The sequence below is a fragment of the Zea mays genome, chromosome 10 (assembly GCF_902167145.1).
Source record: "Zea mays cultivar B73 chromosome 10, Zm-B73-REFERENCE-NAM-5.0, whole genome shotgun sequence".
Classification (NCBI taxonomy): Eukaryota; Viridiplantae; Streptophyta; class Magnoliopsida; order Poales; family Poaceae; genus Zea; species Zea mays.
In genome coordinates this window covers 64,685,676-64,702,258 of record NC_050105.1, presented here as the reverse complement: position 1 = coordinate 64,702,258, position 16,583 = coordinate 64,685,676, and the positions used below count along the sequence as shown (strand labels likewise).

Here is a 16,583-nt window from a genome sequence, read left to right as displayed (position 1 = left end):
ATCCTGTTGAACACAGCCGCACAAAGCACATTGACATCCGGCATCACTTTTTGAGAGACCACCAGCAAAAGGGGGATATCAAAGTGTTTCATGTTAGCACCGAAAACCAGCTAGCCGATATCTTTACCAAGCCTCTAGATGAGTCGACCTTTTGCAAGCTGCGTAGTGAGCTAAATGTCTTAGATTCGCGGAACTTGGATTGATTTATAACATACATGTGTTTTATGCCTTGATCATGTTCCTTAATGCATTTTGTTGCCCATTTATGGTGCTCAAGTTGTACAAGCACTCCCCGGACCTCACAAGTCCATTTGCAAGTGATGCACATATTTAGGGGGGGATGTGCTACAACTTGACCCTTTGAGACTAACTGTGTGCTTGAGTTTACTTAATTTAGTCTCAAAGGAGGTTTGAAAGGGAAAAGGTGGACTTGGACCATGCAAGACTTCCACTGCACTCCGATGAAAGGGTAACTAATTCCAAGTTCATCTTATTGCCTTTTTACTCTTAGTTGATGATTTTTGTGAGGCAATGGGGTTAAAGGGCTAAAATTGATCCCGTTTTGGTGCTTGATGCCAAAGGGGGAGAAAATAAGGCCAAAGCAAGAAATGGATCAGCTACCACTTGAGAATTTTGAAAATAGTAGAATAGAGATTTTGGTTTGTCAAAAATCTCTTATTGTCTCTTTTGTCAAAAGTTGGCCTCTTGTGGGGAGAATGGTTGATTATGGGAAAAAGGGGGAGTTTTTGAAATCTTTGATCAATTTCTCGTGGAATACCTCTCTTTATGTCTCTACAAGTGAATTTGACTTAGAGATAGGAAATTGAGTTTGATTTGCAAAAACAAACCAAGTGGTGGCAAAGAATGATCCATATATGCCAAATTTGAATCAAAACAATTTTGAGTTCTCATTTGTATTGATGTTGCACTCCCTTTAGTTGCTTTTTATTGTGTTGGCATAAATCACCAAAAAGGGGGAGATTGAAAGGGAAATGTGCCTTTGGGCCATTTCTAAGTATTTTGGTGATTGAGTGCCAACACAAGTGGACTTATGTTAATCTATGCAAAGTGATGGACAAAGTGCAAATCAAGTAAAAAGGTATGTTTCTAAGACTTAGTACATTGTTTTTGAGACTAATGTATTGTGTCTAAGTGCTGGAACAGAAGAAATCAAGTTGGAAAAGAGATGGCTTTGTTCAGCCAAAGACAGCTCGGTCTGGGTGCACCGGACTATCCGGTGGTGCACCGGACAGTGTCCGGTGTGCCAGGACGGAGTCTGTCAACTGGCTGCTCTCGGGAAGCAATTAACGGCGTACGACTATAAATCACCGGACTGTCCGGTGGTGCACCGGACTGTCCGGTGAGCCAACAGTCAGCCGGGCCAACGGTCGGCCGCGGAATCCGCGCGCGACGCGTGGCAGAGCCAACGGTCAGAAGGGGGCACCAGACTATCCGGTGTGCACCGGACAGTGTCCGGTGCGCCAACGGCTAGGAATCTGTAACGGTCGGCTTCGCCAAATAAGGAAAGAGATCCGCACCGGACAGTGTCCGGTGGTGCACCGGACTGTCCGGTGCGCCAGGCGACAGAAGGCAAGAATTGCCTTCTTGAAATGCTCTTAACGGCTCCTAGCTGCCTTGGGGCTATAAAAGGGACCCCTAGGCGCATGGAGGAGAACACCAAGCATTCCTTGAGCATTGTTGATCACTCACACTTCATTCTTGCGCACTTGTTCGACATTCTTAGTGATTTGAGCTCCGTTCTAGTGAGAAACTCGAGATATTGTCTTGAGCTGAAGTCTTGATCTTGTCTGTGCGTATTTGCTGTGGATTTGAGTGTGTTGCTTCCCTCCCTTACTCTTGTGCTTCATATTGATTCTTATTGTAAGGGTGAGAGGCTCCAAGTTGTGGATATTCCTCGCAAACGGGAAAAGAGCAAAGTAAAGAAGAACACCGTGGTATTCAAGTTGATCTTTGGATCACTTGAGAGGAGTTGAGTGCAACTCTCGTCCGTTGGGACGCCACAACATGGAGTAGGCAAGGTTTGTACTTGGCCGAACCACGGGATAAATCCTCGTGTCTCTTGTGCTTGTCCTTATTGTGTCTATTGTGCTTCACAAGAGTTCTCCTCTCTACTCACTTGATTTCATCATACTAACTCTTAATCAAGTTTGTGGTGTTAAGTTTTAAGTTTTACAGGATCACCTATTCACCCCCCCCTCTAGGTGCTCTCAGGTTGCACTACTATCCTGGGTGGTCATTCCACGAACAGGTCCTTACGGAGAGGTACTCAGGAAAATGGCCTGAGTCCTCTAAGGTATCACAATATCAATATCAGGATAACATCATCGTATCATAAATGTTCACATCATGTTCATTGATTAAGTTGAAGCAATAGCATAAGCTAACCATGATTAACCCAAAAAGGTAAATAAGGATAAGTAAAAACAGACTAGTCAATCCTTAGGTTTTTAATAATGTAATGCGGGACAGTGAATTATGAAGTATGTAGGACATAATAGGGCAGAGGACACTTGCCTTCACCAGGTTGTTGCTCAGGAAGATCTTCGGCAACACACTTAGAAACCATGGGCTGCTCGTTGTCTAAATAAAGTGATCATACATTCAATACATTTGGTAAATGAAAAATGAACAATACATCAACCATGTACAAACAATGGAACACATCTCAAAAGGAAAAATATAAAATCAAAAGGGGAGTTTAAATTATAGGGTGAACTAATCTCATTTAGTAGTTGATTATTCTTTAAGTGTTGTCCATGATTACATAATCTAACTCTACTTATTTTAATGAGATATCAAATTTAAACCAGAGATAAGTTCATACATCACATATTATTATCTTCACAAAATTAAACAACTATTTACCACTAGGGTTTCCTTTTTGTTTATTTTATTAAGTGAATAAATCAACATATATACTAACCTATAGTTAGACACAAAATTAGAGTGTACAGACTGTGAATGAACATAATTTATTTGAATAGAGTATATTCCTATGAACATTTTGCAATTTGAATCACTAAATTTGGAGTTCATATGAAAAAGATATGAAATAAACAAGTTTTGAAGTTTGAAATATGAAAATAGGTCCAATTCTGTAATTGTTTAAAAGTGCAGGGGTCTGTTTATAAGAGTTCAGGGGCCTGCGCGCTAAAACACAGGACGACATGTTGATTCCTGGAAACCCGAGGGGTTCTTTAGCAAAACTACCGCGCGAAGGGGTACGGGGTTTCCTCAGCCATCGGATCTACGATCAACGGCCAGGATTAGATCCACGGGCGAGCGCGTGGACGTGGGCACGGGCGCGCACTGACCAGCGGGCCAGGACGGTCAGCGACCGAGCGCAGGGAAACGGACTGACCGGCCGGGCCCGGTGCCAGAGACATCGGTGACCGACAGGTGGGGTCCAGGTGCTGGGTGCGCGTGCGCGAAGCGGTATCCGGTGATCCGGTCCACACGATAAAGATCGGACGGTCGAGATCGAGCGCCGGAGGGGTTCAAGGCTGCAGGCGGCGCCGCTTTTGCTCACAGCTGTGAGGTCGCCGGAGCCGAGGCGGGTGTAGGCTACGGCGGTTCCGAGGCCACCGTGGTTGGCCAGAAATGACGAGGAGGGCTCAGCGAACACGCTGAGGGGGCTTCAGCCACGAGACCAAGTTCAGAGAGGGGAGAATGGCGGAGGAAAAGCTCCGGGCGAGTCGAGGCAACTCCAGTGAGGAATCACATCCAAGGAGAGGGGATCTGGGGCGTGCTAAGGCCGGGACTAGCTATGATAGGGTGAGGGGAACATCACGGACCAAAGCTAGGGCACAGAGCCGGGCTAATTCGGCCAGTCACCACACGGGCGCGGCGAACCGGCGCGGCCAAACTCCGGCGAAGCCGAATTGGCCAAGGCAAAGCAAAATTGAGAGAAACCGAGCATGGGAACATATGTCTCACCTTGGGACGAAGCTCGGGGTCGCTTGGCGAGGCTTCTGGCGGGTTGGATGGCGGGCACAGAACTCCGGCGAGGCCGAGCGGCGAGTGGAGAGCGCGACAGAGGGTGAGCTTGCGCGAAATGAGGCAGGGGAGTGAGTGCGGGTGCGGGCGGAGCTCAAAAGGGAGCTAGGGTGCATGGGCAGGCGACGTGGCTGGGGATCTCGGTGTGCGTGCGCGCTGGTCCACGGCGGTTCGCGAGGAAGGCGGAGCTGACAGGGCGGTCCCACGACACAGCGAGAGGGAGCGAGCGCGCGGAGGAAACGACTCGGCGCGCTGACGAGACGGGCCCGCGAGGCAGAGAGGGAAAGGGGCACGAGGGCGAGGGCAACTAGTACCGACAGAGCGGCCCCACTGGCAGAGGGAGAGGGGGAGGGGCCGCGCGTGGGGAGAAACCGCCGCTGACAGGTGGAACCCACCTGTCAGACGGCGCGGGCGCGTGGCCTGGCTGGGCCGAGCTGGGCCGGTTTGGGCTGAAATGGTTCTCTTTTTTAGTGAATTTCTAATTGCTTTTCTATTTTATTTTCTCTAGGGTTTTCAATTTAAATTCAAACCAAGTTTCAAATTCAAACTAATTCAAACATGTGCAACAATTCAAAGAATATTTAAGCTCAGCATGATGCAACATTTCATGACTCATAATGTTTTGAAAAAAATAAATAATTAATCCCTCACTAATTAAGCTAAATCTACTCAAAAGGAAAAGAGAGAGAGGAACTAGAGAGAGATACAAGAGTAACACCTGAATTTGGTAGATACTTAAAAAGAAATTGTATACCCCAAATTCAGGGTGTTACAGCATGGGTGCGTATGGAGGTGTCCATGCAGGGACGTTAGGTCTCAATTGGACATTATGACCTCCCGTCCTTTCCGATTGGTGAGGTGGTCCAATCGGTCCTACATGTTGTCGCTCCTCGATGGGTGAGCGATGCCGCTTTGTTGGTCGGTTACCTGGGTCAACCTTCTTTTTTACATATTTAGAAAATAATTGATCAAATGTCGGGCCAGATCTGACCAGTCAACCAGCTGCCTTTACTGTGTTAATTTTCCACGTACCTATTTTTGGTCGTCGTGGTTTGAAGGTATGTGGTCGTCGTGGCTCCTGGGCGTTGCTGGACCGTCCGCTGGAATGATCCGGACTATCCAGCGGTGTCCCGGATCGTCCGTGTCTATGCGTCAGACCGTCCACGATGCGCAAAACAGATGCTCACGCCTGGTTTCCTACCTGCGCCTGCCCCCCGGCGTTGGAGGTAGTGATGGTAACTTTTAGAGTCTCCCCTTCATCAGGAGTCCTTTCTGTCACCACTTTCCTGCAAGAGTTTTTAGTAATTTCATCAGCCTCTCGCTCATTACCGATGATGACCTCCTTGCCTTTGCCCTTATCGGTCGTGCTTGGCCAAATCAGGACTTTCTTGCCATCAAAGTTGATCATGTTTATTGACAAGGGCTCCGTGTCCACCTGCATTTTCTGAAATTTCAACCGTCACTCATTAATGGTCGATTGAATCTGTCGTCGAAATACATTACAATCATTAATGGTATGAGAAAATGAGTTGTACCACCTGCAGTATGCGCAACGTTTTAGTTCGTCGGCGGGTGGAACAGTATGATTTATCTTAATGTTGTCATTTTTGAGTAATTCATCGAATATCTTATCACATTTGCGAACATTAAATGTAAATTTAACCTACTCTTGTCGTTTCTGTTGAACCAGTTGTAAGGAGAAACAAGCCGAAGACTTGGCCTGTTTTGGCCAAACCATTTCAGTAGTGTATACTTCTTTCGATTCATCGTCCGAGCTACTTTGGTCGCATTCTACTATATGGACATTGTGACGAATTGTTTTGGCAGTTTTTTTGCTTCGACTTTCACAAGCCAAAGCTCTTTGATGTAATTGTGCTAGTGTGAAAAACCGAATGCCTTCTAATCTTTATTTTAAATAATAGCGTAATCCATTAAATGCTAATCATGATAGCTGTTTTTCTACCGAATGAATCTGAAAGCATTGGTTTCTTGTATCCTAGAATCTCCGGATGTAATCATTAACCGATTCATCTTTACCTTGCCGTAGGGCCACTAGATCTATTAAATCTAGCTCATAGTCGCCGGAGAAGAAATGGTCATGAAATTTTTGCTCTAAATCTCCCCACGACAAAATAGAATTAGGAGGGAGTGTGGCATACCGTGCGAATGCAGTCCCTGTTAAAGATAATGAAAATAAACGCACGCGGAACGCCTGTGTGTCGGCCAATTCTCTTAATTGCGCTAAGAACTGGCCTATGTGTTTACGTGTACTCTTACCTTGGTCACCCGAAAACTTTGCAAATTCGGGTATTCTAGTTCCCTGTGGGTATGGGTGATGGTCAAATCGGCTATCATAAGGTCTCCGATAAGACTGCCCCCAGGGACCATGCTAACTCCGAGCTTATCTCGGAACGCCCTGGCTATTTCTTCCCTTACTATATCGATAGCAGCCGGTGTGAGACCACCGGCTCTCTGGTCCAACATGGGTGACGTTATTTGGATACTAGTTTGTTGTCTTCCCCCATGGGTTTGGGTTTTGTGGCGCATTCTTTTCCCTATGTGGCTCATAGGACTGGTCATTCCTTTCCAGCCTTCTAGGCGGGGCCGGAAAGTACTCGCCCTATGGGTTTGGGATGTTGTACTATGGTGCTGGTGCATTGCATAGTGTGACGGGTAGTTTAGCTGAGACGGATGTGGATTTGGATAACAATCCTCATTGAAAAACTCTATGTCGGACCGTCCGATTAGATACGCGGACGGTCCGGACATGCGCAGATCGGCGAATTTATCGCCGATGTGCGCAGGAGGTTGTGGTTGCCTAGGGTACATGTCTATTGGCATCCCATAAAGGGGTTGTGACTGGTCGTGACAACCTGTAGCCGATGAATCACGTATATTTTCTCCCAATTCAACCTCGTGCGAAGGAAAATTTGCAATATTAGATTTATCAAAAGCACGTACTAGCCTTCTATAGTCATTTTGCATAACCCCTATGATATTTTGCATTTGGTCTCGCTGATCATCTATATATTTTTTAAGAAACTGGAGTTCATTTGTGTCGCTTACCTTGGGGGTAGCCGCAGTGGGTCGGAGCAAAACCAGATTAATCGCCCGTTGTCGAACGACCTTGTTGTTCCTGTCCACCTTGAAGTTGGCTAGGAACTTTGCCTTTGCTTCCTGGATCAGCTGCTCCCTGTGCTTCTCGAACTGGAGTTGTTCATCAGCCGACAAGGTTTCCCAAGTCGACTCTATGATATTGCCGGTGGAAACGTCAGAGCTATCTTTTGAACCGGCCATTGAGGGCCGATCTGATAGATCTGTACGCGATGTCCCAGCAGAGTCGCCAAAAAGTGTGTTGGCGCCGATCCGGGCGCCAATCACTGCGTTGAGAATCGGCGACGGTGCTCTCTATGGAGGCGCGAACGTTTCGCGGCCAGGGGCCAGACGGTCCGCGACCTGGCGCATGGCTCGGGTTCCTGCTTGATGAGTCGGACGGTCCGCGCGTGCGCAGGGGCGGCGGAGTTCGCCGACAACGCCTGGATCTCACCTCCGGGAGGGACCCCGTCGGGGAGGAGAGGTCCTAGGCCTTGTCTAGGATCGGCAGGCCACCCTAGACACCTCTAATCAACGTAGAGCCGAAGAGAAGTGGAGAATTTAGGATGGAAAAGGACTAAACTAGAACTACTCCTAATGCATAAGGTAAAAACGAGATGTAATTGATTATTGATTCGATTGTTGATGATTCAATCGGCCGTAGCCCTCCATATATATATAGATGGGAAGGTCTGGACCCGTTACACGTGATCTCCTGAGCTAATTCCGTGGATCTAGCTAATCAATCCCGCAAAAAACTCGGAACCCTAAATGATCCTGTGTGCGCGCGAACCGTCCACGCCACCAGTGCGGACCGTCCGTCCGATTAATTTGGCGCCCAACACATTTCTGAGACAAGAATGCACAAAACAACTAAGGTATGTTTCCCAGCATTGGTTCATCCTTTCTGTTTGACTATCAGACTAAGGATGATAAGTAGGTCTCAGTCTTAGATCTATGCCATTGAGTTTAAAAAGTGTCTGCCAAATGGCACTGGTGAACAGTCCCTGTCTGAAATAATTGGCTACTGAAAAACCATGTAGTTTAAAGACAGGATCCATGTAGTGCATGGCCACTTGCATAGCAGTGAAAAAGGTGTGATAGCTAGTGGTATGAAATGTGCATATTTGGAGGACTTGTCGACCACTAGTCGAGCACCAGCAGCAGCAGAATTCGGACGGTCGGCGAGGCCTTTGAGGTACTTCGCATGAAACGTTTTGTAAGGATATGCTTGTTTTCCTGCATTCTGAGACCGGCAGTGTCTGAAACCGGTCATTTGGATCATCGGTCAGTTAAATCATTTTTTTCCGAGACTTAATTTATCAGGTCTCAATAATTACACGAGTGTCTGAAACCGGCAAAATAAGTAGCCGGCTGTTTCCTTCCTTTTGTGATACGATAATGCATTCCTGAACGCTGCACATACGGCCGAAAAAAACTAATCTGGAGATATACATGACATCATTTTTCTAAGCCGGACGGTTATATGATGTATGCAGCAGCAGCAGCAGCAATGGTTGACAGTTGGGAGAAATGGCATTCGGATACAGCAGTCAGCAAGCCTCATCGAGAATGTGCCAATGGCAATACCAGTAATCTATGTGCTCAAGAAAGTCGCAGAACTGACTAAAAGCCGCAGACCTGACTAAAAGCTTTACTCTAGGACTGATCACCATGTACAATGTTCACTTCGAGTCCGAACAGAAGAATCTAAAACAAAAATATTCATATATAGTATATCTGCCCTACATTCAGGAGGCTTTCATGTGGAACGTTGAAGATCACACTGTTCTCCCTGCACATCTTCCGAAGGAAGGCATACACATAATTCACGGCGACCTTCTTCAAGATCCCCGAGTCCCTGCGCGCCTGCACGACGGTGTTCCCGAGGAAGTGCACGACGCCGGCATCCTTGCTTCGGTTCAGGAACTCCAGCTCGTCGCCGGGTGTCTGGCTTGAGTATCTCGTCAGGCTGTTCCCTGTCAGGGGTGACTTGGCCAAAACAATGGAGTCCTGCGACGATGAGTAGCTCAGGTCACCGGTGGAGCTCATCGTGTTATTACCCCCAGCCTTCTCGATCAGCTGAAGTGATCTGGTGGACCTCTTGGCCTTGTGCTCCATCACGGTGAGGTCCTCGGAGTCGGAGTAGCCGTCCATCATGCTCTCCAGCCTGACGAAGATCAAGAGCCTGTCCAGGAGCATCTTCTCGAAGTTGTCGTCTTTCTTGTGGATGTCCTTGTATCCATACCTTGCGACGCAGCGGAACATGTGGTAGTTCTTTGGCCCGATCCTCTTCATGATGAATCGTTCCTCGGCTGGCACCGTGTAGACCGGGAGGTACTTGACGCAGACAAAGACAACCACCGAGTGGATGGCAGGGAGGTTGGTGACGAAATGGGAGAAGATGTGCGGGACGCCACTCGCCAGCTCTGTGTACACGAAGCCTATCCCAGGGACCCTGACAAGGCCAAGGCTCGGCCCTAGCCCCAGAATCCACGCCATGGAGACCTTGCTGTGCATCTCAAATTCGTAGCGCTTCACAGTGCAGAAATGCCACACGTGCATGATGACGAAGAAGGTTATTGCGATGACTAGTGGAACCCAGCCACCTTGATCCACTTTATTTATGCACGCCGTGAAGTATGGGAGCTCAACCGTCAAGGAGAGCACGAGGAAGATGACAACAAGTATCCAGTGGCTTTTCCATACCAGCAGCATCACTGGGACCATGAGAAATGTTGTAACTAGCATAACAATCACCACTGCAGTGCCTGCTCAGACAACATTACATGCAAATAAATAAGTATCATGCCGTGTATTGAATGCAGCAGCAAAAAATGTTTTTAAAATTGGCATAGTGGATTCGTCAGCTCTATTCTTTCAGTGGTACCCGTCCATGAGACACTTGTGATGACTGCTCATAGAGGTAGTACATGTGCATAAGGGTGAGCGTAGATGCGCATTTGTAAGCATCTATGTTTGTACTATGACCTGAAAAGAAACTACAGTGTTTACTTAAAAAAACTACAAAGTCCTGCTAGCCACCTTCCATTTAGAAGTAACATGTAAACTGATATGTGTTCCAAGTTAAGTGCGCTGAAAGCGTGATAGACACAAACCAACTTCACCCTAGAAAAACTCACCATATGCATTTCCTATCTGGCTTTGATTCTTGAATCCAGCAGTTACAGCAATGCAAAGAATCATAAGTACCCAATTGATGTCAGGGATGTAAATCTGCCCCAGAAATTTCTTCGAGGTATGCACAACATTGACACGGGGGAAACAGCCCAGTGCAAGGGCTTGCTTAATTATCGAGTAGGTAGCAGATATGGTTGCTTGACTTGCAACTACTGCCGCAAGAGTTGCTATGATGAAGGCTGGCCAGTATATGGCCTCTGCAGTGAGAGTATCTCAGCTTTAGTATAGTGAAGTGTACAAAGCATTAACATACAGTAACAGTAGTGGGATGAGCACTGTGCCAATTTGCACATAGTGGGCTTGATATGGTGGTATAGCTGTTCACATATGAGATGGATAAGATTTGTTTAGATTTCAGAAGAACCTGGAATGGAGCGGTAGAAGGCATCAACTACATGATCCTTGTTGTCAATGATGTAGGCAGCCTGCCCAGTGTACGCCAGTAGAAGGCAGGGGAACACCACTAAGGTGAACGCAAACTGGACATAGACATGATTAATCCATTGAGGTATTATCATAATTCATAATTTTTCTATTTGAACACTCACCTGAATAGCCAATACAGGGAAGTGACATAGATCTGCATACAATGCTTCAGTCCCTGCATAGAAAAAGGCATATAGATAAGGTAACTCTGTTTCATCTTACAATTGATGCAGAAGTTAAAGTTGAATTGCCAAGAGATGTCCAAGAGATACCTGTGATGCTAAGCATGACTCCTCCAAGAGATGTCCAAATCTCAGACTTGCCTCGTCTAAAATACCGGAAGATGTAGACTGGATTGTATGCTTTTAGAACAGAACTGTTGTATTTGCGTATGTTCACTAACCCAACGCTCCCGATTAGAATAAACCAAAGGAGCACCAAAGGTGCAAAGAGCCACCCAACTTTATCTGTCCCATAGTGTTGCATGCAGAATAAGCCAATTAATATAAACACCGCGACGATTACGACCACATCTGCCAGGAATTGAAGATATTAGACTAATCAGATTAGGCAAAGTAAGTTATGCTCCTCACCAGATCAAGGAAATAGTCCACCAGATTCAACAATGAACACAGATATAACCATACAGAAAAGAAAAAAATATACCTGTACTCATGTTCTGATTCTGGACCCTTATTCCACCTGCCGCAGAAAGAACTGCATATAACATACAAAATACAGCTTAGATCGCAGCTGCATTGGATTTATTCAACTACGATTCTGAATACCTGAGATTGCAGGAGTAAGAATCCCATCTCCGATGGCGGTACAGGTACCAATGAGAACAAGAATAAGAAGGCAGTTCTTTTTATATGCATGCCCCTCTAGCCATTTCTTCACTTTTGCTGCAAGTGAATTCTCCTCATAAGTTTGCCGACTATAAGTTGTTAATTCTTCATCTGTCTTATGTTGGTTGGGTATAGTGCTGACCTTTGCATGCCGGCACAGTAGAGAATAAAGAGCAAACGTGCCACCTGTGAATAACCAGAAAAAGAAATGTTGTCAGAAAACTTCTGGAAACAAACTATACCAGCTGAAGGAGAAGTATTTCTTGTCACAAAATAAAATCTAAAATGAACTAAGAGTTTCACCTTCTACAGATTTCATGGTTAGTAAAGTGATGCATAGCAATCACTCTGACATCTCATATTTAAACCGTGGTGATACTCGACACAAATCCTTTGTTTCACTAGAGCACTGTTTTGTCATGAGATTCTGCCAACCAAACCAGATGGTAAAATTGCAAAATCTCTGTGAACTAACGGCTCATACATTTGCAAATGTGTAAATGCGACAAGAGCACTCGTAATTATTGCAAATACCATAGAAATCATAAGAGGCAACAGACTAGGCTAAAATACAAGAATGCTCTATCTCACCTTGACCATTGTCGTTAGCTCGCAAGACGACAAAAACATACTTCATCAGAGGGATGAGGGTGAGTGTGTAAATGATCAAGGATAGAGCTCCAATTACATCCTCGTCTTCGTCAACACCATGTGGAAAGATATTGTAGAAAACATACAATGGTGATGTACCTAAGTCCCCAAACACTACCCCAAGACTTTGAAACGCGAGCCGCAGTAACAAAATTGACGAAAATTTCTGCATGAACAAATTTAAAGATCAAGTTAGTCTTTTTTTGCTAAGGACACAGTTAAAGGTCTAGCAGTACATGAGACATGGAGCACAGCTGTTGTGGCACTTTAAGATGAATAGACAAAACAAGTTGTAAGAATCTGAATATAGTTCCTGCAACAGGAAAAAAACAGCAGTAACAGCACATGTTACATACAGTTTCCGATACCCCTTTATATTGAAATGATCCCCTGAACCATCAATAGAATATTGTACATCGAACTATCGAAGGACCACCATGTTTCTTTCAGATATACAGAGACTAATAATCTAAATGCGATGATAGCAAGGATGAAAACGATACCTTTTCTTTGTACATGTTCTTCAGTTGACTGGCCTCCTCGTCCATGGGCTGATCAAGGTTCTGATCCAGTTCCCACATGCTGCCTCGGTTGGTCGTCTCGCTATCTGACATCGACGCCATAAGCATCTCCTTCAACCTTGAGGTCACAATGACACAATCCCACCTCAAAACCTCACGGCTGAGAGCTCCCCGATGGCCGAAAGCGACCCTTGCATGAACCGAAAATGGAAGCGCTTAAGTTGCCAAACAGAGCACCAGAAACTAAGCCACCAGAATCAGGGACAGGAACAACTCTTCAACCCTCTCACTGCGATTCCATCTCAAATCCGCACATCTGCGGCGGCGGAGGCCGTCAGTAACCTTGGTCTACCCAAACAGCAAATTTTCGAAGCAAAACCAACAGCACAAGCACAGGTAACCGAAATCTGAATGCCACCTCGAATCTTTACAAAGAACTTGCAACCAGAATGGAGCTGTTTCCCTTCGATTTCGGCAAGAACAGAACAGAAGTTTCGGGCCAAGAGTCAGGAATCAAGAACGAGAATACCCAAATCGGAGTCAGGAGCAGAGGATTCGCCACCGCCGAGCCGAAAATCTTGACTCACAGCCAACCTCTCAGAATCTTCACATAGAGAGACGAACCTGGACAGATTCCCAGGACCAAGAAAACCCCAACCTTTCACCTCCTCCAAACCCCGGCAAGATCAAACTTTGGTGCTACAGTAACCGACCGGGGGAGAAGCAGCGATGTGGGCTGCCGTACGATGGTCAAATCCACAGTAATCCAGCAGACAGAAGGTGTACGCTGGGGAAATATGATTTGTGTAGACTGTAGAGATAGAGAGATAGAAGAGAGGGGGGAGAGAGAGAGCAGCCTGCTCTCTGGCTCCGCACGTTCATAAAGGAAGGTGCAGGAAGAGCTGGATGGCCGCTTGGCTGGAGTACGGCGGGAGGTAGGTGAGGAGCCCACCACAAGAACAAATTGGAATTGGCACTTCAACTGAAAACTCCAACACGAGTAGAAATTCATCCGCACGCTGGTTTTGAGTCACCACGAGCAAATTTACAGCAGGTCTGGCGCTCACTGGTCCTGCTGATGCAGCGGGTGAGCTGGCAGGGCAGGCACTGGTCCTCATATTATCCTCCTAAATTAGAGCATCTCAATAATATCTTAAATTGGTGTCTTAAATTAAAATATGAGGCTCAATACATAAAAAACTACTATAACGGTGTCTTATTTTATAAAATTAGATCAAAAAATTATAAAATATACTCTCAAAAGTCTTAAATATACTATATCTGTTGTTCTATAATATATATTTGTTACGCTAAATTTTATAAAATATACTCATTTTAATACATTTTTATAGGTTGGAGATGCTATTAGTCGCCAGTCACCCCACCCGCCCTTTTTTTTGTTTCAGAATTGAGATCTTCGGGATGTACAGTTTTGAGATCGCAAAATAAATGAACGTCTCATTTTCTAGTTAGTTGATTTTTTAAAAAAGTTTTTCCAAGTAATATTTAAAAAATATACCGATATTAATAGTAGCTGAGGTGATACCAAAACTAGGGCGCAAATTTGCTCGCAAAGCTTTCAGCAGCCTGTGGCACAGGAACTGAAATACGTTTGTGCTGGTCGCACCGCCGCACGCCACAAGTGACAAGTCAGTCCTGGTTTGAAAGTGAAAAACCACTGTTTTTCAATATCACAGTCTAATAATTGTTATAGCATAACTATAGTATTTTTACAACAGTCAATCGAACACCTAATTGGTACTATGGTGTTTGTGCCGCCATCAAATTACATTCATAAGTTGTTGATTGATGATCATAAGCCAAATAAGTCGTAACAATTAACATGGACTGAAAAAATAAGTGCGTGAAAGTTCACATGAAAAAAGTGTGTGACAAAGGGATCGCTTCACGTCCAGGGCAAAAACTTGGTCTAGACCATAGTTTTCTATACTCTACCATGGTATTGCCAAAACCAAGCTACTGTTTGGTAATATAGTTTTGAAATATCATATTTTATAATCAGACATGACATAAATATTACAGTTTACTCTATCACAGTAAAACCACAGTTGCTTAAAACTGAGATCTATTTGGTTCCATTAAGAAAATCAAAGTATATGTAGAGAGAATAGAAGAAAACAGAGGTCTCCTGAGTGGAGTTTCCAAAACTCTGAAAATACCACAGTTTTAGATAGACCGTGTTATTTAAAACTATGTTTTGTCTGTACCAACCAAACACTTGTTGGATCTCAATAATACAATATCATAAAATACCATATTATTGCTTTAAAACTGTAAAAACACTAAGGGCTTGTTTGGTAATGCAGTTTTGAAATATTATAGTTTACAATTGCACATGACACAAATACTACAATATTACTTTACCGTAGTAAAACCACAGTATCGCTTAAAATCAAGATGTGTTTGGTTCTATTAGAAAACCAAAGTATTTGCAGAGAGAACAGAAGAAAATTGAGGTCTTGAGTGGAGTTTTCAAAACTCCAAAAAATACCATGGTTTTGAGTAAACCATTATATTTAAAAATGTGTTTACCTATACAAACCAAAGGTTTTCAATACTACGGTATCATTAAATACCATAGTATTGCCTTAAAACTGAAAAATACCAAGCTTCCAAACAGGACCCCAAAGATTTATATACTATGATTTTAGATAGTCTACCAAACACCTTTTAGTCTCTAAAACCATGGTATTCCTAAATACAATAGTCTTGTCTCAAGACTAGAAAAATACAGGCTCTCCAAACCGGGACTAATTTGGTTTGGTAAGTTACGGAAGAAAACCAAACATATAATTTTAATAACCAAACTACTCATTCGTTTAGACATTTTTAAGTACATATTGTTTCTGTTACATATCTAGAAATAATTTATATCTAGATGCATAATCAAAGCTATATATTTAAAAAATACCAAAATGGTCTGTGAAGCAGTAATTAGGCTAGTTTGTCAACCTCATTTTCGTAAGGAGTTTTCATTTTATCAAGAAAAATTAGTTTATTTTTTCGAGAAATGGAGTTGCCAAACTAGGCTTAGTATGCCATTTTGAAACACTCAAACTCAAGAACAAAAAAGCTGTCCAGATCTTGTCGGAGAACAAAACAAAGATAGGCAGGGCAGAAATGTTGCGTCCTCCCGGAAAATGTATGGGTCATTTTTTTGGAAACGTGTCGATAGTTAAAGACTATCTCCAAGAGTTTACTCCTTCATATATATATATTATATATATATATATATATATTATATATATATATATATATATATATATATATATATATATATATATATATATATATATATATATATATATATATATATATATATATATATAGAAACTTCACTACGAACAATGAAGCCTAAAAAATGTTTTGGACGACTATATTAATAAACTGCTAGACACGGTCTAATAATTAGTTAGCTAAAAATGTTTTTATAATTAGCTAGCTAACTATTAACTATTTGCTAAAAAATAGCTAATAGCTGAACTATTAGGTATATTGTTTGAATAACTTGACCTGCATTCTCGGTGTAATAAAATGATAAGCAAGCGAAGCGTGCAAACCAGGCAAAAAAAAAAAAAAAATCCGTTTCAGCTCATATGCGCACTACCAGCAAAAGTGGTTAGTTTGCACTCGACCTTTGCTTATTTGGCACCACTGACAGCTCGTGCCACACACGCAGTTGAGACAACAGGAAAAAAATAAAAGGACGAAACTGCCTCCCTTTGCCTTTTTGGCACCACTGACAGCTCCAAACAAAGCCACCATGGCTCCTTTGAGAATGACATCCAGACAATCTTTTCCGATA

At 43.9% G+C, this 16,583-nt stretch overlaps 1 protein-coding gene across 3 annotated transcripts; it reads right to left on the bottom strand.

Moving 5' to 3' along the window:
• Window positions 1-8,681: 8,681 nt before the first annotated feature.
• LOC103641145 (uncharacterized) lies at window positions 8,682-12,865 on the bottom strand. Of its 3 annotated transcripts, none has more exons than XM_008664514.4 (9): window positions 11,889-12,085; window positions 11,728-11,771; window positions 11,526-11,642; window positions 11,404-11,454; window positions 11,010-11,270; window positions 10,860-10,912; window positions 10,676-10,790; window positions 10,254-10,508; window positions 8,682-9,881 (listed from the first exon to the last, which is right to left on the bottom strand). In XM_008664514.4, exons 1-9 carry the CDS (start codon window positions 11,921-11,923, stop codon window positions 8,836-8,838), a joined length of 1,977 nt encoding a protein of 658 aa, XP_008662736.1. In that variant the 5' UTR covers window positions 11,924-12,085; the 3' UTR covers window positions 8,682-8,835. The 3 variants fall into 3 exon arrangements, with proteins under 3 accessions (XP_008662736.1, XP_008662735.1, NP_001288417.1); NM_001301488.1 differs by lacking the exon at window positions 11,889-12,085 and adding exons at window positions 12,177-12,402; window positions 12,740-12,865 and having other exon boundaries at window positions 8,836-9,881; window positions 11,526-11,771; XM_008664513.4 differs by having other exon boundaries at window positions 11,526-11,771.
• Window positions 12,866-16,583: the final 3,718 nt, after the last annotated feature.

What these genes read in the sequence shown, in the direction of transcription:
- LOC103641145 (NM_001301488.1), bottom strand. Translation starts at nt 12,865, where the DNA reads ATGCTTATGGCGTCGATGTCAGATAGCGAGACGACCAACCGAGGCAGC. An exon ending in GAATCAGAACATGAGTACAG is followed by an intron (nt 11,271 to 11,403) that starts GTATATTTTTTT and finishes AATTCCTGGCAG; the next exon opens with ATGTGGTCGTAATCGTCGCG. An exon ending in CTTCTACCGCTCCATTCCAG is followed by an intron (nt 10,509 to 10,675) that starts GTTCTTCTGAAA and finishes CTCTCACTGCAG; the next exon opens with AGGCCATATACTGGCCAGCC.